Consider the following 25796-nt stretch of genomic DNA (forward strand, 5'->3'; position numbering starts at 1 on the left):
TTCTCTTTCTTTCTTTCCTTCGGGCTCAGTTTGCTCTTCTTTTCCCACTTTCCCAAGGTGGAAATTGAAGTTATTAATTGTAAACCTTTCTTCTTTTCTAATCCAGGAGTTTAAAGCTACAAATTTCCTTCTAACCACTGCTTTAGCTGTGTCACATAAATTTTGCTGTTACATGTATTCAGTTCAGAACATTTAAGAAGCTTCCTTTGTGATTCTCCTTTGACCCATGAGTTATTTAGATATTTGGGGTTCTTCCGGTTTTCTTTCTTTTAAAAAAAATTTTTTTTTAACGTTTATTTATTTTTGAGACAGAGAGAGACAGAGCATGAACAGGGGAGGGGCAGAGAGAGAGGGAGACACAGAATCTGAAACAGGCTACAGGCTCTGAGCTGTCAGCACAGAGCCCGACGCGGGGCTCGAACTCATGGACCGTGAGGTCATGACCTGAGCCGAAGTTGGACGCTTAACTGACTGAGCCACCCAGGCGCGCTTCTTCCGGTTTTCTATTGCAGATCTGATTTAATTGTGTTGTGGACAGAGAACATACGTTTTATGATTTCAATCTTTTTAAATGTATTGAGCCTCGTTTTATGGCCCAGCATGTGATTTGCCCTGAAGACTGTTTCACGTGCAGTTGAAAAGACTATGTATTCTGGAATTTCTGAGTAGGATGTTCTACAAACGTAAATAGGTCTGCTCCAGTCAGTTGACTGTACTGTTCAGGACTTCTTTACGTATGATTTTCTTTCTTGTTCTCAGTTATTTAGGGTGGGCTTTTTCAAATCTCCCAACTATTCCTGATAAATTATTCTTTCAATTATGTCAGTTTCGCTTCATGTATTTGAGGACTCTGTGTTTACGAGCATATATACACTTACAATTGTTGGGGTTTCACTACATATTGATACTTTTATCATTCCAAAATGTCTCTGTTTGTCTGTAGTGATAGTTCTTGAAAGTTCTTTCTGATACTGATACAGGCCACTCCAGCTCTTTCACGGTTGTTTGCATGGCATACTTTTCATCATTACTTGTGTCTTTGAATGTGAAGTTTCTTATAGACAGCACAGGTTTTTTAAAAAAAATTTAGTCTGCCTGCTAACCTCAGCCTTTTGAATGTTTTGTCCATTTACCTTTGAACGTAATTCTCTATATGGTTGGGTTTTTGCTATTCATTTTTGCACCTCTGTCCTTTACTGCTTTCTTCTGTGTTGAATAGTTCTTAGTTTACTATCTTAATTCTTCTCATTTCCCCAGCGACTTCTTGACTTGATGGAGCTTCCCCCTGGCAGATTCCTCAGAAGGGTTTATGAACATAGTACCGAGCTCTTATTTTAAATTGTTTTTCTACCAACTTCTTACTTGAAAGACAGCTTTTCTGGATATTTGATTCACATTTCTTTTTCCCTTGAATCTCTTGAAAAGGCTGCTCCCCTTTTGTTCTGCTTTGCAAGTTGCTTCTGGAAGACGACTTTTTGCTTTACGTGTGTTCCGTCATCATTTAGCCGCCTACCCCGTTTTCCTCTCTACTAGGCACTAGATAGGAAAATAAAGTTTACGTATTCTCCACAGCATAATCCGTACTGTGGGTGTGGGTAATGGGTGGTTTTGTTTGATGTGCTCATAAGGACAATGTTTTGGAAGGGTAGAGATAATGGAAGACTAGGTGGCTACAATCGTCCTCACACACTGTGTTCTGGGACACAAAGGTTTTACATCCACAAGGAAAGAGGGCATCAAGCCCGCACAGCAGCAGATCACTGACTTATCCTGCAGATTTTAAGATGCACTTTTTCCACCCATGTGACGATACTTGTTACTGAAGTGCATCTTACAACTGGCATATTACAGAGCCGTTCTAGTGGTACATAAAACAAAAGCATACAGTCCCGTTGGTGCAGTTCTAGATTGGAAATACCGCTCTCGTTTCTGTCCCAGCTTGCTCAGAGCCCCACATTTCCTGAGTTGGAACCCAGCTGTAGACATCACAAAGGGAGGAGTCGTTTGGGTACTTCCTCTCCTGTGGATGACGATGCCGAGTGAAAACGGTCCCCGAATGGTTTCCGTGCTGCCCACCCCAGCCGCCGATGGAGCCTTCCAGAGCCCTCTTGTGGTTTCTTGGGAGAAATATGTGCCCTGCTTCAGGTTTGAGGGGAGTTTTCTCTCAGCATTCTGCCTCAGTTTTACGCAAGTTTACTGTTCCTAGCATATGTTTCTTTTGTGGTGCATGTACCTGGATGCTGGTTATTGTACAGTTTTAACAGAAAGACTTTGGTTTTGGGTTTTTGTTCAAACTGCTGCTATGTTTCAAGGGCTGATGTCAGACAACATGCGTTGTTTTCACCATCTTTCCCAGGCACTTCTATCATTTTTAAAAAGTAGCAATGAACATCTGGATGTTGATTTACAAAATATTTTAGAAGTAGCTGAAAAGTTGCTATCATCATCTGCTAATAAAAATGATAGCTCTGGGGCACCTGGGTGGTGCCCAGAGTTGAGTGAGTTGAGTGTCCAACTTGATTGTGGCTCAGGTCAAAATGGATCATGGGACTGAGCCCTGCGTCGGGCTCCACACTGATCGTGGAGCCTGCTTAAGATTCTCTCTCCCTCTGCTCCTCTTCCCCTCTGCTCGCACTCTCCCTCTCTATTAAAAGAAAAACCCCACAGCTCTGGCATACGTGTAGTCATAGAGGCCTAGGCTCCCATCAATAGAAGTCTAGGGAATTCCAGATAACATACACTGAAGAAAGACACTAAGAAATGTACTTAATATTCTTTTGTTTTTTTTGATTTTTAAATGTGTTTATTTATTTCTGAGAGAGAAACAGAGGACGAGCAGGGGAGGGGCAGAGAGAGAGGGAGACACAGAATCTGAAGCAGGCTCCAGGCTCTGAGCTGTCAGCAAAGAGCCCGACGTGGGGCTCGAACTCTCGAACCGTGAGATCATGACCTGAGCCAAAGTTGGAAGCTTAACCGACTGAGCCACCCAGGCACCCCTGTACTTAATATTTTCTAAACACAGACACCAAGACTACCACCCTACCTAGGTGGAAAAGTGAAAATCCAGAGGCTATTCTGTTGAACACATTACACATGCATATAGACTGATTATCAGGAATGTAGGTTTATTTCATTAAAAAATATAACGAAAAGATACATCCCCCAAAGACAGTACTGTATCCTTTAAAGCAGCAGCAATCACAAGGCACATATGTACGAAATACCTCAAGCAAAATAGAAACTAAACATTAAAAAATATGTTATTTAAAAAGATGTTGAAGACCATTTGTTAATATGAACACATATTATAAAAATGGCATTATTACTTTTTTTTTTTTTTTAACAATTTTACTCCTTTACCTTTACTAAGAGAAGAAACAACGGTGTAATATTTACACACTACCTTGTGGCACACGGCACAAGAAAAAACAGATAGCTAAAGTCCAGCTTAAAAATTTTATTTTTAGTGCATTCACATTTTTAGATATTTGGAATTCATAAGCTGAAAATAAAAATAATTTTCCTTCGCTTAGAAAAAGACAGTAGTTATATGTCCTTAGGCAAACCCACTCTACAAAAAAGGAATACATTCAAGATATTCTAAAATATCAAGGACATGATTTCTATTCTGGGATCGTCACAGTAACCCTCCTCCTAAAACAGATTAGAAGTCAACACACAATAAATGTGAAGGTCAATTATATTAAACTAAAATAGTATTTGATTTAAATTATTGCTCACTTAGGAAATACAATGAGTAGTCATTCTCCAGTTAGGGATGCTAAGGTAAGCTGTTAGAAACGTATATAAAAACTCTAGGATTCAAATATAATGAAAAGGTTGTCGCAACAGCACAAAGAGTGCTTCCTTACACATTAGCCACCACTGGGCTTCACAGGATGGAGACCGCGTAAGACGTGGCTGAATTAGATCCTCACAGATACGCTTTGTGTCCTAGACGGTGAAGTGCTCCTCTAAGCTTTAATGCTGCAGAGATGCTTTGCTAGGAAACGTTAGGAGTGCTCGCACAATTACTATTAGAGGGAGAAGAGATAAACTGAAGCTCCATTTTTAAACGGCAACAACAAACGAATATAAAATACTAGTATAATAAAACATTTAAATAGTACTAAACCGCACAATTTAAATATCGGTTATATGCTGTCATTAGTTTTCTTCTTAAAAAACCAGTTCCTGGGCTTTTAGGGGTGTGTGTGTGTGTCTGTGTGTTTAAATAACCAGCATCCTCCTCGTGGCGGCCCGCCGAGTCCACACCCACGTGATTGGTCGGTGGCCACCCCGCCAGGTACCCACAGGCCTCTTCCAGGTTGCTTGGCGGCAACTGGGAGGCCTGCGCGTGCCGCACGGCGACTGCCCACCTGGCCCTGGGACCCGCCTACAGCAGCACGGCCTGGGCCACCTCCTTGATTGTGCGTGCGGCTCTCTCCAGCTCTTCGTCTGTCTGTTCCACTGTGACCACGACCCTGATGCTGAGAAACAAGGACACAGAAAATCGTCAAAGGAGGCTGTGCCACCTGTCACGGCACGGCAGAGCCGAGCGACTGTGGCAGGGACCCTCCGCCCGCAAGCCCGAACCCTGACGGGCCATTTTCAGAAGTCTGCCACTTGAGGCCCGACTGCAACCTTGTGGGGGGCTCTGGGTGCCGGGGGCCCTGCCTGAGGAGCACCGGGCCCAAGGCAGGAATTCACGTTTCTCAAATCAGGGAGTGTTTACGTGCTGACGCTCACATTTACAACTCCGTGAGTCGTGTGCAAGTTCTAGAATACTCGGAGGCAAGGCAGACATTTTTAAGTTTTCAGGAAACTGAACACAAAACAGTATCAGCTCTCCTGGGCACTCCTCCCTCTTCTCTCCCACCCGCCCCCGCAAACATCCGGACGGTCCACTGGGCACTTGCACTGAGCTGCACTGTGCTGGGCAGGGAGCACTGAGGGAACAAAGCAAGCAGGGACCCTGTTGTCCTGAGACAGAAGACCGCACCTTGCCTGGGCGCAATCAGAACGGGGTAGGCTCGTTAAGCCATTCAGGGCTGCTGCCCGTGGTCTGGCCCTCCAAGTCTGCACAGGCTCAGACTCCAGTCTCCCGGGTCCTCCCTGGGCCTTCCCTGCTCTCCAGCGTCTCTCTCGTCTCCCTCAAGCCGGTGTTCTGTCTCCCCAGATGCACCTGAGGGTCTCCACACCACTGCACAGCCTGCCGGACGCCGGCGTCGACAAGTCTGACTGACACACTCGATCTTCTGGGCTTGGCTTAAGTATCACCTGCCCTCGGAAGCCCGAGTCCCTTCCAGGCCAGAACGAATCGTGCCCTCCCCCTGTGACCTCACGGACCTCATGCTGTGACCCTGACACTTCATGCTCTGGGTGTCTACCTCCTTTGACTATATTTTAAGTGCCACTGAATAGCGCCGATTGTAAATCAAGAGTCAAGGTGCCCTCCCCCCACGCAGGGTTTCTCGAACCTCTCTAGATTTTCCCCACTGTTGCTTTCTTTTTCCCTGGGCAGTCTGGGAGTGTCTGCACTCCCAAATGCACCCCATGGTGTTCCAGCCAGCGGCCGGATGTGCCCCTCCCTCAGGATGGTCCTCCCGGTGGACGTGGCTGGCACAGCCCGTCACCTTCGAGGTGTGACAGACGCACATCTGCTCATCAGAACCTCGGCCGCCCCCGTCCAGTCCTGGGATCGCGGACACCTCTTCAGGTTAACTGGGAGGGTCCGGCGAGTCCTGGGGGGGCTTTACAGGTAAAATCGGAAAATGGCTACTTTAAGAACAGGAAAGAGGATGAGCTACATTTTAGCGACACACTTCCTTATCCTGTGGCAGCATTTCAGACGTTTTCGCAACAAAATACGCTTTATAGAGTTTTTCAAGTAGCAAAAGCAAGAGTCACGTCACATTTGAACGTCCACCCACCTCGGCGGAGGGAGGCACTTCTCCTCTTTCTCCAGGTAGCGTGCCTGAGTTAACGCGATGCTCCTGTCCATGCACTGCGTGAAGAGAAGGGACACGTTTGCGAGCTGGGCCGCAGACACGGCGGGCATCCCGACGGGAGGTACTCTGCAAGGCCATCCTTAACCGCAGGTTAGTTCATTTTCCCAGTCACAACAGCGAGAAGGCGGAACGCCACAGACGTGCTCCCAGCGGCCCCGCCACCTTCCGCGCCTCCGCCCAGACCTCCTGCCGGGCGTTCACTCTGCGAGGCCCCGTGAGTGGCCCAGGCCGTGTGGCCGTCAAGCACTGTGAGTGAGACGCAGCCAGTGCCACGGACAGATGGGACTTTTCCTTTTCCTTCATTTACGTTTAAATAGCCACAGAGGACTAGGGGTTTCCATTTTCAACAAAGCACAGTCAGGACAAGGGCAACAGTACCAGCAAAGCCCCGTAAACTAACCAAAGCTGAACTTGGTCGTAAACGGAGGACGGTTTCACAGCCCAACAGCCTACACTTCAGGTACCAGCAACTCCTCTGACGGCCGTGGGCACCTCTGCCCAGGCGCTACCAGGCTTCAGAGTCTGGTGTCACCCACGTTTTGCACAGCGTCTCCACACATTAACCACTTGTTGATATTTTTACAAAGCTAAAATATACTCCTTCAAAATTAAGGATAAAAATCCTATCGAAGTAATGGTTCATCAGGGTTTCTTTTTGGGGGATGAAAATATTTTGGGCTGAGGCAGGGGCACAACCTTGTGGTACATTAAAGGCCCCTCAACTCTATCTTCTAAAAGAGAGAAGTTTCTGGTATGCAAATTGTATTTACAAACAGTCAGAGGGGCACCTGGGTGGCTCAGTCGGTTAAATGTCCGACTCTTGGCTTCAGCTCAGGTCACGATCTCGTGGTCCGTGGGTTCGAGCCCCACGTCGGGCTCTGTGCTGACGGCTCAGAGCCTGGAGCTGCTTCCGATTCTGTGTCTCCCTCGCTCTCTGCCCCTCCCCCGCTCACACTCTGTTTCTCTCTCTCAAAGGTAAATGAGCATTAAGAAAACTAAGGAAAAAAACAAAAACAGGACAATCAGAGCAGGGGTGGCCTCAAGGAAGGAACCGCTGCTCCCAGGCTGGGCAGTGAGGGAGTCTGCTTGAAGAGGGGCCGTCCCGACCGCTGCCGGGCGGGTCTCCCTCTGCGGGAAAGACGGGAAACGGCAGCGGGCAGCGCGGCCAGACGGATACGGATGCTCCGTCTCAATGGACTTGGAGAAGTTAACTGCCTGAGAACACCCGGACCGGCTCTGACCCTAGGCCTGGCTAAGAAACGTCCTAAACCATCGCTCCTTATAAAAACAGTGTCTCGTCAGGCAACTCAACAAGAACTTAGCGAAACCGGGTTCTGCAAAGCTTAAGTGAGAGTTCCAACGCCACAACCATCCCTCTCAGATACGGAACACGGAGTGTGGAGCGGAGCTTAGCGTGGGGACGCAAAGACACCGCAAGACCCCGCGTTTCTGCACAAATGCGGCTTCCGGACCGTGTGCGCGCCCCTCCCCCGAGCCCTGCCCGCTCTCCTTCAGCTCTCCCCAGGATGTCCTCCGGCTGGGGCCTCAAACGGGGTCCGGCATCGGTGAGCTGTGCAGACTGTCGCCTTCTCCTCCGTTCTGAGGACGGGCCCCCCTTCCATCGCCTGCCCTCTGCAGTGTCTCTGACTCAAGGAGGAGGCCCCCATGGCCACAACGTCTTGAAGACTGAGGACGGGGGCTCCTGTGGCAGGAGTGCGGCCCTGGCCCTGCGGCGTGAAGCCCGTGTAGAGCCGTCCCGCGGGGGCCGGAGGAGGCGGGGGGGGGGGGGGGGGATCCGCGCGGGGGCTCGAGGCCCCGACAGGCTGCTGCTCCGGGCTGCGTCCATCACACCAGCGGGCACTCCTGCTGAGAGCACAGGCTGGGCCGTCACATGGAGCTGGTGTGACTGACCTGACTCTCCCTGTGGCATCCACTTAGCCTGCGTTTAATGTACAAAGCGTGTCGCGGCACGTCTCTAAGAGCCCTAACCTCGAGGATGCCGTCCTTTCTCTTCGGCCCGTACACACGTACGTGACATCGCAGTAAAAACGCGGACGGGGTGAGAGGCACCAGCGGGAGGTCGGTTCCCGTGAAAGAGAGTCTGTCTTTGTCGAGTTCGCAGAGCCGCACCCGGGGGGGCCCCTGTGGCACCTGGGCCCTGGGGAAGGGGCGTTGTGCCAGCCGGACTGCTCATCACCTCACACGGTTCCTGAGATCCCCTGAGCTGGGGATCTCACGTTCTGGGTCTGGTTCCGTTTTATAAGCTGACGGACTCCAGAAGGCCACCAACTGCATGAAGCCCCCCACCGACCTGTCCTTCCTGATGGCGGCTTCACACACTGGAGGAGGGAGGGCAGCTAAGAAGCCGAGATCGGCCTCAGCCCCGTTCTCCATACCGACCAGCCACACCACCACGGAGAGACCCGACCTCCCGGCCACGGTCAGCCAAGGGCACACGACAGACAACAGCCATCATCCTGACGTCCCGGTGACCTCGGGGCAGAGCCCCTGGACGGGACCACCAGGACAAGCAGGACGAGAAGGCAGAAAGAAGCCTGCCCCATTCCCAGGCGCATGCTAGCCGCACTGCAGTCGGGGGAAAGGCAGGGCCGTCCCAGCACGGGTGCTCGCGGGGTCCCAGGCCCTTCCATCCGAGCGTGAGCACGAGCAGCATGCGGGGGGAGGGGGGGGGCGGAGGGGGCAGGGCTCCAGGGAAGGGGCCGGTGGTCTTCCCCAGGGAGCCATTTCTTAGTTAATAATGAAGTTACAATTAGTAGTAAAATCACTTTCAGGAGACACAGATATTTAAATCAACCTCCAAACTAGGCCTGGTGAAGAAGCGATCTTTCTTCCTTTCCAGTTCCAGTCTCAGCTGCGTTGGGGGTTCACCCCAGACGCCTGTCCAGTGCTACCTGTGACCAGCACTCATAATGCCATCCCCACCCACAGGTATGAAAGCCTGGCTTTGAAAATGCCGTGCGAACGGGTTTTCTGGAAGGCTAATTATGTAGAGCGCAAGGAAAGTGTATTTGATACAACGGAGCACAGAACACGACAACTTCAACGCGAGCGGAACCTGACCGGGCAGATACAGTGCGGCCTGTCAGCACAGATGTGTCCCGAAGGCCCGGGGACCAGAACGGTTCCACAAGAGGGCTGCGTCCCGGGGCAAAGAGATCTTTCCTAAGACGGGACACAGAAGACGCTGCTTGGGCTCGGGGTAGAGCTACACACTTACGTGATTCACAATCTCCTGAAGAAGTTTAACATCTTCTTCTCGAGACCCAGTGCTCTCTTGTAGCTGCAGGTGAAATGCGGGAGAAAATGACTCTCCCACCACTTTTAGCCCAGAAATGCTGAAAGGAAACACACAGCGTAAGTCCCTTCCGGGTGCAACGGTGTCTCGCAGAAAAATAACTACGAAGTCTGCATTCATGAGCGGAGCAGAACCCTGTGGTTTTCCCAGGAGGCGTCACACGGCGGGGCTCCGATCCCACAGAGACAGCAGGGATCCGTGCTCCGGGCGGTGCTCCCTGGTGTAGACGCCCCTGCCCCTGCAGGGCCCGCTGTGAGTTGGCGGGAAGAAGCCTCCCTGTCCTGGCGGACGTCACTGGCTCACACAGCACAGAAAACAGGAGTCATCCCCAGGCTTCCACCGGGAGGGGAGGCCCGTGGGCCCTGCTCCCGCCTCCCCGCCTCCCCAGCTCTGGCGGCCCCTCCTCACACACCCGCTGGGTCCCGAGGCCTGGCCCTCACGCCCTCTCCTCGCCTGTCCCTCGCTCTGTCTTCCACTGCTGGCTAGTAAGCCGGGTCCGGCCCCAGGATCACCTCCTGCGGCCTCCCTCCCAATTCGCTCCTTTCGGGAAGCGTCTACACAGTCATTTTCTATTACTCTGCCTCCTTCACGACTACTTACTGAGACTGGTAATGTTTCCTTGCTCATTTATCTTGTCTTTCATAAATGATAGAGATGAGTTCTAACACTAAAGACGCTGCATCTTGACCACCGGAAGTATGATCAGATTACGAAGTTCCTTTCTTATTTGCATGTTTACTGTTAAGTTTTACTTGGATTATGATTATCTTCATTTTAGGATTAATAGCACGGACATCTGCAGCTTCTCAGGGAGGGAGAGAGATTTCTTTAGGCGTGAAATCTCGTGTTTTCAAATCATTATTACAGACGTCATGAGACCCGCACATCAGGTTCATTTACAGTCTGTGTTTATCCTGTGATGATAACGGTTTGATTTTTGACCCACCTGCTAGACTGACTACAAATGGTGGCATATGACTGTCGGAAACTGAGCTGCACGTTTTAAATTGCCTTCATTACCCAGCTTCCCTTAGAAAGATCTGCTTTTCCCTCAGAATATAATGGGCGCAAGAAGCACTTTCTAGTACACGGATTCCTTCAACATGTTTAGGACACAATGAGCTTTCCGAAATGACCGTGTGCCAAGTATCAAGGGAGGTGCGAGAAACTAACTTCACTGGCCTTTCAGACCACCAACGAAGACCGGTAATCTGGGTCTCCTTTCCTTAAATGTAATATGTGCTACTAGGCTTCTCAATAAACCAGGTAGCAGCACAGTGCAGAAAAATACATCATCAAATAGGGGTTTACTCCAGAATGCAAGCACGGTCTAACAGGAGACAATTCTAACAGTGAAATTCAGCATGAGACAAGTCTATGATTTTTTAAAAAAGTCTCCAAGTCTAGGAATAATCTGATCAATACCACCTACAAAAAATCCCGTAGTGCAACGTTTCGTACTTTAAAAAAACCAACTGAGCTACCCATGCGGCCGTGATGTTTCACACTTAATGAAGAAAGACTTTTAGGTTGGAAATGACAGAAAATGTCTATCACTACTATTACAGAAGATGTCTAGCGACCTAGAACAACGCAATGAAAGAAAAAAAGAACTAAGATGTTTAAGAATTTGGAGGAAGAGAGAATAATTGCCGCAGACCATAGGACCTCTACATACATCATCACACACAGAATGATACAAACGTCTAGAATAAATAAGAGCTTGGAAAGACTGCTGGAGATCAGATCATGAGGACACAGCACAAATGCCAGAGAAGACTGGCTACCAGCTGGCGGGAAGGTGGGGTCACGGGAAAGAGGCAGTTAAGAGAAGAGAGGACAGAGCGTGCTTGAACGCTAATCAAACCGCTCGGAACGGGTGACGGCAGAAAGGGGACGGCCGAAGGCGCCGAGTCCTTACGGAGGAAGAGCTATGACTGCAGGAGGCAAGCCTCCCAGCCCACCCCCCGCCCCCGCCCCGGTTGTCACACCAGGGAGGAGCGGTGTGGATGCCTGCGTGCGTGCACGTCTGTGAGGGAAGATGTGGAGGTCTGAGTGACAGCGTGAGGCCGGGCTGTCTGCCAACACCGGGCGCAGGGCAGACAGGGATCTGGGGGCTTCGGAGGAGAAGACGAGAGGGCGGAGGAGGGCTGGGCTTACAAAAGGGGCACACTGCTACCACCGGACAGAATGAAGGGCACTTCGGTCGGTGTTCCTGAGTCTACAGTGGCTCCAGTGTGCCGTGTTGGCACATTAACATTTCATAAGGCAACGTAACTGGAACCGACACGAACAATGGCTCCCAACCATAAATCATGCAAGAAGAACTTCTGTTACTATCGTGCAGACACACCCAGAACGGTAATTATTTCTGCCCCTACTTCATCTGCAACAGCCGCGATCTGCTCATTCATTCACTGTCCTTTCCTTTTAGAGAAGCTTCTAGTTCCCACATCTGGCAGTAAGTGGGACTTTCATGACTGAAAAGACACGTTTCCACCTTGGGAAAGACAAAAGGAAACACCTGGGCGACTGAGATCATTTTCGGTAAGACCAGAACTCTGCCTGGAGGCGTCACCTACCTGAATTTTTTCTTGACGCCAGAGCAACCTTAAAGAACTACTCTTGTGTCATTAAGACAGACACAAGCCAACACTCCTATGGTTCATTTCGATTTCACTTGTTTTTCTTCACTTAAAATAAACCTTAATAATTTTCTAAAAAGTATGGACGATATGAACCCACCCACTGTCATCTAATGACGCAGCATATAATGAGATCATTTATGCGTACAGACGAGGAAAGATTCTCCATGTTGACCCGAGTTCTTACTGGTGAAGCGCGTTTGGTGCTTATCTTCACCTCTGTCCCTTATATACTGCTATCGCATTAATTAGCTTGTATCCCTTTAGAAAAACAAAGTCACGGTTCGTTAAGGCAACAACAAAGCAGGGCACCTGGGTGGCTCAGTCAGTTTCGTGTCCGACTCTCGATTTCGGTCCAGGTCACGATCTCATGGCTGTGAGATCAAACCTCACGTTGGGCTCTGCCGCTAAGCGTGGAGCCTGCTGGGGATTCTCTCCCCTTTCTCTCTGCCCCTCCCCCTGCTTGTGCGTGCTCTCTCTCAACAAATTATAAGTAATAAAATAAAACAACAACAAAACGATGCTCTGGTTTCAGGCTCACAAATTTGAAAGAACCGAGTTCCTCATTTCTTAGCCGCGAGTCAAACTGATCCAAGCCTATTAAATACACTCAAAACCAAAGAGGTGACATTCAAAATTTTTCACTAGTTGTTTAAACGTGGTACAGACTTTCAGTTCATTGAAAATATAGTTAACTTACCCTTGTAGAGCTTTATGGATTCGTTTGCACTTTTCCCTCAACACTGAAAAAATACCTGTGTGAAAAAAAAATATTTGGAAGATGTGATATTACTAATCTAAACGTATCTCTAAAGATGTTTAGTGTTCAAGCTCATCAACTTAAAATGCGGCCACCCCCCCAGACAGGAGCGCCTCTGGAGGCCCCGGCCCGGTCTCGGCGTGCCGCCCTCACCTCCTCGCCCACTCTGAGCGCAAGCTGGGGGAGGTTTCCCGCAACAGAACGAGGGCTCTCGTTCCCATCAGGAGTCTATAAATAATCTAAGAATAAAAGGGTACAGATATAGTACTTATTTCTGGACCCTTAACGATTTGATAAAAGAGAAGACGCTATACTACCATTTGCTATCTTTTCTTGGACGTTTTCACCTCATTCACGGAAAATTAAAAAACTAAAACATGTGACCAAGAGGCACTCGTGCTGGGCCTTCTGACAAGCAAGCCAATCGATGTGCACGCAGACACACGTTTCCTGATTCTCTGAATTAAAACCAATGTTAAACATTTAGAGAGTTAAAGAATCTTAAGTTTAGAAATACCGGGTTAAGGCCTGCTTTTCCATTTGTTTCAGGCTCTGTGAGGAGGTGCCACCCCAACCCAAGGCCACGTTTGAAATGTAATCAACCTGGCCTAATAAGGAAGCTTGAACGGCCGGTGAACCGGATTTGGCTTCAGTACCAAATAACGAGTCAAAGGCTGAAGGAAAAACTGGGTAAGCTATAAATTATGTGCAAGGGCACCCGCAGCAGCACACTTCAGCTGACTTCTCGAATGACAACAGGCCCGGAGCTGACCCCTCCTCCTGGCGTCTCGGCCCATCCGCCCAGCCTGGGAGCCGGCCCAGCCCTCCGGCCGGGAGAGAAGCCCACACAGAATCCCCTGAGCGGACGACATCCCAGCCGCGATTCTCCCCACAAACGCCAGGCAACATCATCCGGAGGCACCGGCGTCTGGTGCACACGCCCCTCCGGCGAATGTCTCCGAGAGCGCGCCAGCAGCCTGGCTGACGTGAGCCGTGAGGCCCAGGGTCCTGGGGGCAGAAGACCGTACCTGGGTTCTCCTCCATGATGTTGAGAGCCTCGATCGCAGCGGCAGCCAACAACGGGGGCAGCGAGGCTGAAAAGCAGTAGCCCTGGCCGGAGAGTCGCTGAGAAGAAACAAACAAGGTAAAGACATGAATACGCTTCTTTTTTTTGGGGGGTGGGGGGGGGGGCTAAAAACCCTAAAGGCACCAAATCTGCATGACCTGCTAACGGTGCCTACAAATGGTAAAGTGGGAGGAGCCATGCACGTGTAAAAGATACGCGTAACAAAAACGAGACCTTTTTAAGAAGATATTTTCCAAATACAAACATGTCGAGTCATTCTCAGACAAATTGACTTACTTTTTATTTATTTATTTATTTATTTATTTTTTAAACAAGTTTCTTTGATCTTTATTTTTGAGACAGAGAGAGCGTGAGCAGGGGAGGGGCAGAGAGAGGAGGAGACACCGAATCCAAACCAGGCTCCAGGCTCCGAGCTGTCAGCACAGGGCCCGGCGCGGGGCTCGAACCCACGGACCGTGAGATCATGACCTGAGCTGAAGTCAGAGGCTTAACCGACTGAGCCACCCCGGCGCCCTGACATATTGACTTTTAAATGAAGATTGCGACAAACCACGTCAGAGTGAAGCTGTGTGACTGGAAGTTACAGCTGAGTAGCTTCTAACACAACCAGGGGGCGTTAGTTTCAGGAGCTACTGTCTTTTTTTTTTTTTTTTTGAAAGAACCCACCTGATGGTCAATTACAAAAGATCTGCCACAGCAGAAACCTCCAATAGAAGCCAGAGAATTCTCCATGTTGGCACTGATAAGGTCAATATCATCAATCTGCCAAAAAAGCAAGACGGTGGGAGTTATTCCTCAATTTAAGGAAAAAGTAAAGACCGACGTCAAGCCTGCAGACAACACTGCAGCACTGATCACGTTAACATCTTGGTTCAAATGAACCACCTCTGTGCCGATGAAGGAGAAGCCACACAAAACCTACGGTCACAAGCACGGAAGGTTTCGAAGCGTGCCTCTAAAGAGGCCCTTCGGCGATGTACCCTCAGTGGAAGGACAGAAAGAAATTAAAAGAAGAAACCCAAAGCTGCTTAGTACTACATATATTCTGAGGTTCAAAATCAGTCATTTCCGTGCTTCAACGAGGGTCTAGTTGGCCATGCCCCCAGAAGGTACCTGAGATAAATACGAACAAATCTATCAGAGTTTTGAACACTTTATCCCTACGTTCACCTTTTCAAAAATGCAAGGGCAGTTTTTCCAAACATGGCAACTGGTTCTTTGGCCACGCTGAACCGGGCAACGGACAAACCCCACTGTGCCACGTGGCCTTCTGAGTCGCCACCGTCTCCTCAACTCGGTGCTCCCGACTCCGTCCTCCCGCTCCAGCCCTGGCACCAAGGTGCACCTGGGCACACAGCGGCCGTTCAAAGCCACCCACTGACGCCAAGATGGTGAGTGGTCCAATCCCACCTGGGGCTTCTCAGTGGTCCACAGACCCAACAAGGAAACCTGTTGGCTCTTACTTTCTAAAAAAACCTTTTATTATGAAAAACGTCAAACACACACAAAGGTAGAGATGACAGAATAAACAACTCTCATCACCAGATTCAGTCACTACCAGCTCATGGGACAGTCTTCCATGTACAGCCTCCTCCTGCTCTCAGCATTTCTTTAGAGCAAATCCCCCAACTTCTTAAGAGTTTCATCTGTAAATATTTCAGTGTGCGTTTCTAAAGGACATGGACCCTGTCAAAAGCATAATCACGAAACCATTATCACACCTAAAAAATGAAAAATTTCTTAATGTTGCCGAATACTCAGTGTTCTAATACCTGCCTCACAAAGCTGGTTTTCTGCAGTATTTGCCGGAATCAGGATCCGATTGAGGTCCATCTACTCTGCACTTTTGCTCAGTGCATTTAATCACCAAATAGCAGTCTGCCTCTGGGGAAGGAGCATGTGTCACTCTAACTGGGGATACTCGCTCTGCTTCGTTATCGGTAGTGAGACGCCGATAACCTAAGGTGACTTCGTGTTCTTCAGTTCAACGTTTTGCCAGAGATCGGAAAGCTTTGATGCACAGGATCTGCAGAAAAGCTCCCCTCAGCTCCAGCACACAGGGGTCGGTGAACACAGGCTCTGTGGGCGGGCAGACGCTGCTCCTCCCCGAGGCTCCAGGGGCTCAAGCCGCCGAGACTGGGGCAGGTGGGGCTCATTTGAACAGAACACGTGACCAACTCCCTCCAGCTCTCTGGGACCTGAGGCTTGGTGGCGCGTCTGTCGCCAGTGTTTCTCTGACTCCGTGTCTCCCTCCGTAGAGAAGTCACGGCCATCTGACACCCGTACACAGAACCCACTGAGAACACACAGTTGTAAATATCGGCGAGAACATCCTTTCACTGCCCCCATCGTACTTTCTAAGGGACTACGTTAGGGAAGTCTTACTGACTTTAAGAAACACACGCAGGCAAGTTTATCCGTTTCTAGAGAAAAGACACGGAAAGCCAAGATCAAACGCTACAGGCTACACAGACCGCATCCTAGGAGGCACCGCCTGAGTTTCCAGGCTCTGAGGGACGACAGGCCCTGGTCTGGCGGACCTGGTGCCCTGTGGGCTCAGTGAAGGGACGGAGCCCAGGGCGGCACGACCCCGCACGCTGACGGGGAGCACCGCCTCGCGCCCGTGGTACGTGAACGTGGCCGGCAGGACGGAACCGCGTGTTTTCCGCATGAGGACACATCCCAGAAAAGGAGCAAGGGGCACTTACGCTGATTCCAAAATGTTCGGTGACTCCTCGACCATGTTCTCCCAGGACTCCGAACGAGAGGCTTTCCTCCAGAAAGATTCTTGCTTTGTACTTGTACTTTAACTTCACCTGAGTGGTAAACAGAATGCCACGTTACAGTGCTGGTGACCAGCACCGTCAAGAAGATACTGGGGAGAACAGTTACACCTAGGAGGGAAAAAGCACATCTGGTCCCCAACACTGGTGGGCCTGTAGCTGTGCACCTGCCCGCTTGCTGGGCGCGTCCCGAAACCCCGAATCAACACACAAGGCAGAGTGCGGAGCGGCACGCACGGAGTCACCCGACCTGCCTGTCCCCAGCCGAGGCTGACTCCTGCCTCCGCTCACACTGGAAACACGTGTCCTTTTCAGCGTCTATTTATCGCTGTGGTTTTGTGTATCTTGTGCTTTTGGCCGGTGGTTCCGGTTAGGACGGCCCAGCACAGCGCTGAAGTGCGGGCTGGCGATCTGAAGCGCCAGAAGGCTGGGATGCGTCTCACGGAGGAAACGCGTGTGTGAGAGAAGCTTCGTCCAGGCATGAGTTACAGCGCCGGCGGCCCTGAGCTCAACGTGAACGACTCAACAGTATGTATTAAACAAAGGCGTTTCTAAACAGAGAACACATATACTGAGCAACTGGGGGCAGTGCCACGACCAGACGCTCGCAGCAAGCGGACGGCACTTACCCCAGGAGCCACAGTCCTGCGGTCGGCAGCTCGGTACCTGTGGCCCGCTTACGCACGTTTCTCAGAACTACACTTCAGAACACGGCCACGTACGCACGTTTCTCAGAACTACAGCTGGCCCTTGCGCGGGTCTGTTTAGATGTGAAGTGTTTTCAATAAATACAGTCCAGCACTGTAAATGTATTTCGTCTTCCTTACGATTTTCTTAATGTTTTCTTTTTTCTAGCTTACCTTAAGGATACGGTGTATAATACGTATGACATACAAAACACGTGTTAATCAACTGTTTACGTTATGGGTAAGGCTTCCAGTCAATAGTAGGGTATTGAGTTTTCGGGGAGTCAAAAGGTATGTGGATTTTCAACTGCATGGGGGTCTGCATTGTTCAAGGGTCAAATGTGTCATGATGGTGAAGAGATTATATTTTATTTACTAAAGAGTTTTTTTTTTTATAATGTTTATTTTTGAGAGAGAGACACACACACACACACAACATGAACAGGGGAAGGGCAGAGAGAGAGGGAGACACAGAATCGGAAGCAGGCTCCAGACTCTGAGCTGTCAGCACAGAGCCCGACGCGGGGCTCAAACTCACGAACCGTGAGATCGTGACCTGAGCCGAGACCTGAAATGAAGTTGAGGCTTAACCGACTGAGCCACTTAGGCGTCCCAAGAGACTGTACTTTAGATGCTCTAAATTTAACAACAATATAGACAGTATAAGGCCAATTTTTAAAGACAAAACTGTAAGACCTTATGAATGTAGACAGCATGTGTTAAATACTGGTTTGAGTACACATAAAACTCCTGAGGAAATGTACATATTCTTCCCTCAGTGGCCTTATGCTTTAATTTGAATTCATGGCACTGTTTTCTTAATTCAGAAAAAGTTTTCATTAATATGCCTTTCAATCTGTTTTCCCTCTTTGCTTTCAGGCTTGTAAGTCAGTCCTTTCCCTTCGAAGGTTTAGATGCATCCTTTTCTGAATGTTCTTCTAATTACTTCATGTTACTTTTCCATGTACATGTTGGGAAGCTGAACATACGTATGTTTGTATAGCTTTTGCCCCCTATTTTTTAATGTATTTTTTGAGAGAGAGATAGTGTGAGCGGGGAAGGGACAGAGAGAGAGGGGGACAGAGGATCTGAAGCGGGCTCTGTGCTGACAGCAGAGAGCCTCATGTGGGGCTGGAACTCACGAACTGTGAGGTCATCACAACTCGGGCTGAAGTCGGACACTCGACCGACTGAGCCACCCAGGTGTCTCCCCCAAATGTTTAACTGATTTACTCCTAAATGATATGAATGTGATCAGTTCCACAACTGAATTAAAATACAGCGATTATCAACCACTAAATATAGATGGATTTTTATTAACAATGAATCAGCTAATTTGGAGAGAATTATACCTTTGCAACACTGTTTTCCATCCATTAGTATGTATGAGATATTGTATGAATGAGACAATTTCTAAATATCATGCTTCGGGGGCGCCTGGGTGGCTCAGTCAGTTGAGCGTCTGACTTCGGCTCAGGTCACGATTTCATGGTTCGTGAGTTCGAGCCCCGCATCGGGCTCTGTGCTGATGGCTCAGAGCCTGGAGCCTGCTTCGGATTCTGTGTCTCCCTCTCTCTCTCTGTCCTTCCCCTGCTTGTGCTCTCTTTCTCTCAAAAATAAACAAACATTTTTAAAAAATCATGTTTTAGGACATATTTAAGAATATTATGCCAGTACTGGTACACAAATAGACAAGTCAGTGAAACCAAACAGGAATCCCAAAGTCATAATCCTGTAATCTTTACATATTCAATGCTAATACATACTTGACCTGTTCCTTACGCTTTATATTTTGTTTCAAGGCTTGGCTGTATATCTATCAGTACTGCTTTACTATCGTAGCCCTACATATGCAATTCTGGTATCTTCTGGCCCACTATACTATCTCCCCCGTATTATTCTATCAGTTTTTGACACTCACAAAAACAAGGAAAGGAAAACCAATACAACACATCTCTTTCACTGATATTTAGGATGTGTCTAGATTTCCTCAAGAAACAGTAAAACACTTTAAAAACAAGGTATGAAATCCTTATTCTGAATCCTCATTCAGTTGATGGGCTCAGACTCAAATTTCAATGGCTGAATTCAAGGGCGGTTCAACACGGGAAAATCAACTATACTAATAGGATGATGGAAGATCACATGATCAACTCATCACCTGATTCAGAGAAAGCGTCTCACAAAATCTAAATCTCTCATGGTACCAACACTCAACAAATCAGGACTAGGAAGGAACTTCCTCAACTGATAAAGGGCATTTATGGAAAACCATAGCTAATATCATACTCTGTGGTGACAGCCTGACAATCTTCCCCCTCTCACCTCAGTCTACACTGTACAGAAGGTTCTAGCCAGAGCAACAGGCAAGAAGAGGAAATACAAGACATCCAAATTGGAAAGGAAGTAAAACCACCTCTATTCACAGATTATAGGAATTGATATATAGAATAAGACCCATAAAAATACTATTGGAGCTAGTAAGTTCAGTAAAAGTTCCATGATATAAGATCAAAACACAAAATCAGTTGTATTTCTATAAACTATCAGTGAACGCTCACCCCCCAAATCCCATTGATAATAATATCAAAAAGAATAAAATACTTAGGAATAAATTTAACCAAAAAGATGTAAGATCTGCACAGTGAAAACCACAAAACACTGTCAGAGAAAATTAAAGAGGATCTAAATAAATGGAAATACTCCCGTGTTCATGGATTTGAAGACTTAACATCAGTAAGATGGACAAACTTTCCACAGCAATCTACAGATTCAATACAATCTACAGATTCAATATAATCCTGATTCAATATCAAAATCCAATCTCTATCGAATATCTATTATCTGTCAAAATCTCAATGGCTGTTGTTGTTGTTGTTTTTTTTTTTTACAGAAATGGAAAAGTTGATCCTAAACTTCAAATGGAATCTCCAGGCACCTCAAATAACCATAACAATCTTACAAAAGAACAAAATTGGAGAACTCACGTGTCTTGACTTCAAGATTTACTATAAGGCTACAGTAACTGAGACAGTGTGGTACCAGCATAAGGACAGACATACAGACAAGTGGAACAACCCTGAGAGTCCAGAAATGGTCATAATCTCACGGGCTGTGAGTTCGAGCCCCACATCGGGCTCTGTGCCAATAGCTCAGAGCCTGGAGCCTGCTTCAGATTCTTTGTCTCCCTGTCTCTCTCTGCCCCTGCCCGGCTTGCACTGTCTCTGTCTCTCTCTCAAAAATAAACATTTAAAAAAAAAAAAAAAAAAAAGCAAGAGTTTTACAAAACACATCCTATATGATTTCATTTATAGGAAATTGCACAAAAGTCAAAACTACAGGCACAGAGAGCAGATCAACGGTGGTCTGGGGCCAGGGCTGGAGGTACTGACTACAAAGGCGTATGAGTGAACTTTCTGGAGATCGAAATGTTCTGTAACTTGACTGCAGCGGCAGAGATGAGGGTGTACAAATCTGCCAAAACTTACCAAACTGTACTGACAGTGAATGCATTTCATTAGCATGTCAATTACACCTCAATAAAGCTGGTTTTAAAAAGCTGAGTCTTGACTACCCTTTAAAGACCGGGCTGGCACGTAATGTTAATGTACTTCCCCGGTATGGCCTGAATGTGCTCCTGAGACCCGTTAGGCAAAGCGGTGCACATGCGAGGCGTCACAAGTGCTCAGGGACAAGAGGCAGCACCGCCCGACAGCCCGAGTTCTAGAATCTGGAGTGACCGCGGCTGCTCACCAGCTCCGGGAGAGGACAAATAGTTCCCGTGTTCATGTACAGCCCCTCCACCACGATGAAACGTCGTGTGACCCGAGCCTTGCGAGGATTCTTTAAGAGACAAAAACAAACAAACAAACAATGACATTTTAAATTTCAGTAATTCCAAATGCAGAATCTGTTAGACGCTCCCTAGCACTCCCATCTGACAAGACTGATTTAAGAAGTAAACAGTCCGGATGCGTTTCAAGCCCAAGGTTTCGGACCCGATTATTCTGAGATGAAGAAAGTGCTCTCTTCTCTGTTTTTCAGTTCACGCCATGCACTAGGTGACCGCACGCATGCACGCACACACGCACACGATTTAGGCACTCTGAGAATGACTGAGAAGGGGCCCAGGGGAACTTCCTGGGGAGATGGCAGCGTTTTAGGTCACAATGGAGCCCTCGTGGCTGGGTTATCCACTGGTCAAAACGTATGGCTACGATCTGCTCACTTCAACGTCTGTGAAGTTCACCTAAACTAGAAAGAACTGGAGCGCCTGGGTGGATCAGTGAGTTAAGCGTCCGAATTCAACTCGAGCCACAATCTCGCGGTTTGTGAGTTCAAGCCCCGTGTGGGGCTCTGCGCTGACAGCTTGGAGCCCGGAGCCTGCTTCAGATTCTGTGTCTCCCTCTCTCTCTGACCCTCCCCTGCTCTCTCAAAAACGAATAAATGTCGGGAAAAAAACAAACTAGGAAGAACTGAGGTGGGTGAAGGCAATCATCACCAGAGATGGGGTCGGGAGACGCAGAGGCTCCGGTGATACGAGAACGGCAGGATGCTGCTACCAGAGCTGAGAGGAGGGTAGGGGCTGCACTATACTCCCGTGCTTCCTCTGAACCCGCCGGAGATTTCTCATGATCAAAACCTAAACAGACGAACCCTGCTCTCCATCTACCAAAACGCAGACAAGACCCTTTCCTTCCTTACTACTGGGTCAGGTAAAACTCAACTGTGCCCTCATCCAGGCATGTCTGAGGCAGCGGGCAAGGGGCCTTTTCAAAGGACACGCACCTCCCTGCGCCCCACCGATGGCAAGCCTACTCATGAAGCACTCCCCGGCACATGTGCACGGGCCGTGGGGGTGTCGGGCTGAAACAACAGCCAGATCCATAGGGAGGGGGCACCGTCTTCCTACTCCAAGGTTTCTTGCCTCTAAGCTTTTAACGGACAACCAGAAACCCAAACAGCAGAGCTAGGCTTTCAAGGACGTTTCAGAACCCACAGCTCAAACACTCAGAAAAGTGTCTGTTGAAGCATGCGGAAGGACATGTCGCAGAGTCTGCTCGGCCGCTTTTACTCAAACCGCAGTGACCATCGGTCTGCTGGGGGTCACGGGGGAGGACATGAGGAGAGGTGAGCCTCTCCCTACCTTTCCAAAATAAAGTATTTTTATTTTTATTTATTTATTTATTTTTTTAACGTTTATTTATTTTTGAGACAGGGAGAGACAGAGCATGAACAGGGGAGGGTCAGAGAGAGGGAGACACAGAATCTGAAACAGGCTCCAGGCTCTGAGCTGTCAGCACAGAGCCCGACGCGGGGCTCGAACCCACGGACCGCAAGATCGTGACCTGAGCCGAAGTCGGCCGCTTAACCGACTGAGCCACCCAGGCGCCCCCAAAATAAAGTATTTTTAACACGGCTTAAAAAATATTCAATGTAGGAATCTTGGGAAATGGGAAAGTACAAAAAAAATTTTTAACAATATAGCTAGTCACAGTACACATTGATAATTTTTGTCTCTCTTGCAAATACGTACCTTTGTAAATTACTTTGTTCAAATCAGGATTTTACTGCAATAGTTTAAGGACCTGAGCTTAAAAAATTATTTTAATTAGTAATTACTTAATGGGGTGCCTGGGTGGCTCAGTCGGTTGAGTGTCCGACTTCGGCTCAGGTCATGATCTCGCGGTCCGTGAGTTCCAGCCCCACGTCGGGCTCTGTGCTGACAGCTCGGGGCCTGGAGCCTGCTTTGGATTCTGTGTCTCCCTCACTCTCTGCTCCTCCCCCGCTTGTGCTCTGTCTCTCTCTCAAAAATGAAATAAATATTAAAAAAAATTTTTAAACATGATTTCCATGGAGATCTACTATTCTATCTGTATATACACCATAAATTAACTATTTCCCCGACACTGGATGTAGGCTGTTTCCCTCGTTTTGCTTTTTTATATCACGTTGTATCTTTAATCTTTAACACCACTTCCGATCCTCTTCTAAAGACAACACCCCGGATACAGGTCCAAAGGTACGGACATTTAAGAATTCTGGAATATCTTTGTCCACGTACCCTCTGGAAAAGGTGTCCTGACGGGCACTCTCCCCAGAGTTACAGGAGGGCCTTTGTTTGATCACCCAGACCAGTGCTGACACAGATTATTACCATGAAAAATGTCCCCTGGTCAGATAGGTGAAGGCTCTTTGCCTAATTTTGCTAGTTATTAGGAAGGCTTGAGCAATTTTCACTTGCTCACATCTATTTGTACTTCTGAGAACTGCTGTTTTTGCCCACTGTCCTTTTTTAAAAGAAGAATGAATATGGAACAAGAGATCCTTATACGGAAGCGAATGAAAAAACACCTATGAACTATTTGCAAAGCTGACAAAAAGAACCTGGATGAAACCACGTTTTAAGTCACTTTCAAATAAAAGACAAGTATCTAAGAAATTTTTCACACACTGAGCATTTATTATTTATGTGAAAATGAAACTGAAAAAAAATTCTTTCTAAATACCAAAATGTAAAGTGACTTAGAAAGCCTGCCCATGTCGGGAAAATGTGGTATAAATTAATTAGTAAAAGGGTAAAACTATAAAATAGAAACACAATTCAAGATAATTTTATTTGTTATTCATAAAAAAAAGTTCCAAGGATTATAAATCTAACAAAACACACGCGCACGCGTGCACACACACACACACACACACACCCACCCCACCTCTTTTCCAAATTAGCACCAACTTAAGAAAATAAACGCTGCAGGGGACTCGCTCGCTGGTTACACTGCCGAGGCCTGTTCTTCAGTGGGGTCGCATTCTACTGCCGAATCAGAATAAGGGACACCTTTTTACAATTTGTCAAAAGAAACTCATCAGTGGAATGCTCTCCACTTGAAGACTTTCCCGACAGATTTTTCTAAATCCTGCAGCCAAGAAGCCCCGGCCTGCAGCAATCCAGCATAAACCAGCGAGAGCCTAGAGCCTATGCGCTTTCATCGTGACAAGTGCATATTCACGAGGGGCCGCTCCTCAGGCTGTCCCCTGAACCAGGAGGCCAGAACCTTAAAGGAACAATGCGTGTATCTGGAAGGATGAAAGTTAACACAGAATTGAGGAACGCGGGAGCACTTCTTAGCAGGCACCCTGGGAATGACCGAGGTGGACCGGGAAAGTCCTCTTCAAGTGGTGTTTGCGAGGAAGGATGCGGCTTCCGTGCGGTCTGCGCACGATGGTCCCTACCGCGGAACCACAGACAGCACCAGCGTCCCCCTCCACGCCATCGCGGGGCCGTGAGTGACAATCCCGCCAGAGACGCTCTGAGCGTACGTCCGCCGCGTTGCCGTCTCCGATCAGAAGGCCGAGGAGCCGGTTCCACCCCCGGCCCCCCACCCCTCAAGGGTCTCTGCACAAGCAGGTGCCTGCGAAGCGGCAGTGTAAACGGGCTGCGGTGCGGAAGGAAGTCGCGCGGGGCAGGTGGCTCGCACAGGCGGAGCTGCTCGGAGCTCCAGGGCGAAGGTGCAGGAGGGAGAGAGTCACTCTGTTCACACTTTCATAAATGAAGATGGGCCGCTGTTTCTTCCAGTTACCGGACACGTGACTTATCCTGCTATAAATAAACCTATTTTGAATTCACGAGGTGCGCCCTGCTCCCACCCTAATGAGCTCCGGTGTTATTTCTGCAGAGTGGAGAGCGAGCCCCTCCCACCCCCACCGCCAAGGGCGCGCGGTTTCTGTCTCTTTTAGAAAGCTGCCTGGATTGCCTGCCCGCAAATTTGCCGGCTGTAATTACGGCAACGACGAGGCAATTACAATCAGACCCGGCTCTCCGACACGAAGTACATTTAATCAGCAGGAATGCCCTCACTTCATATCCAAATGCGATCCGCAGGCAAGTTTTCATGACAAATTACCGTTTCATATATGATTTAGCCGGTTACCGAACACAAAAGAGCTGTATAATTTTCTTGCAAAGAATCATACCTTTTGATCTTCGATCTCTTGTTCTTTCAGTAGTCGCTCCAGGTCGGCCATGTCGTTATGCTTAAATAACTGAATGTCACTACGTGACGCCTGTAATCCTTTCTGAATAGCAAAGCACGCGGCTCTGTCCCTGCAAGGAAGAGAGACCCACAAACCGGGGTTTAACAGCCTCGTCACCATTCTCGGGAAAGGAGAGCCTGCTCTGGGCCGACCAGCACCTACCCGTCGGCCTGAGCACGGCCGATGAACAGAACATGCTGGGCCTTGGACGCACGCGGTCTGCGCCCATCTCCGTGGGTCCTTCTCTCGGAACGGCCTCGCTACCTCTACTCCACCAAGCGCGCCCTGGCCACACTGTAACCGCTCCAGAACCAGCCTCCTGTGCGGCCTACTGTGGGGGGCACGTCAGTTTACTCAGCAATTTTCTCTTTCTGAGAAACACAGGAAACACTGGTGGTCCCTCCCCCCCCCCCCAGTGGCGTCTCTGGTTTGAGTGGCACAGACTCTGCTGCAAGAAGTAATACTGGATCGTGG

General features: G+C 48.5%; 1 protein-coding gene across 1 annotated transcript in view; it reads right to left on the reverse strand.

The window, feature by feature from the left end:
- Positions 1 to 3108: 3108 nt before the first annotated feature.
- The window catches only part of SPTLC1 (serine palmitoyltransferase long chain base subunit 1), a 53960-nt gene continuing 31272 nt past the window's right edge, over positions 3109 to 25796 (reverse strand). The window contains exons 7-15 of the mRNA XM_053907746.1: positions 25263 to 25392; positions 21042 to 21131; positions 16528 to 16635; positions 14486 to 14581; positions 13761 to 13857; positions 12673 to 12727; positions 9250 to 9367; positions 5934 to 6007; positions 3109 to 4490 (exon numbers count right to left, since the gene is read on the reverse strand). Of these exons, the coding sequence (XP_053763721.1) occupies positions 4397 to 4490; positions 5934 to 6007; positions 9250 to 9367; positions 12673 to 12727; positions 13761 to 13857; positions 14486 to 14581; positions 16528 to 16635; positions 21042 to 21131; positions 25263 to 25392 (862 nt within the window). The 3' untranslated portion in view covers positions 3109 to 4396. The remainder of the gene's footprint in view (positions 4491 to 5933; positions 6008 to 9249; positions 9368 to 12672; positions 12728 to 13760; positions 13858 to 14485; positions 14582 to 16527; positions 16636 to 21041; positions 21132 to 25262; positions 25393 to 25796) is intronic.

The sequence above is a fragment of the Panthera pardus genome, unplaced genomic scaffold (assembly GCF_024362965.1).
Source record: "Panthera pardus isolate Hobbes unplaced genomic scaffold, ASM2436296v1 HiC_scaffold_20, whole genome shotgun sequence".
Classification (NCBI taxonomy): Eukaryota; Metazoa; Chordata; class Mammalia; order Carnivora; family Felidae; genus Panthera; species Panthera pardus.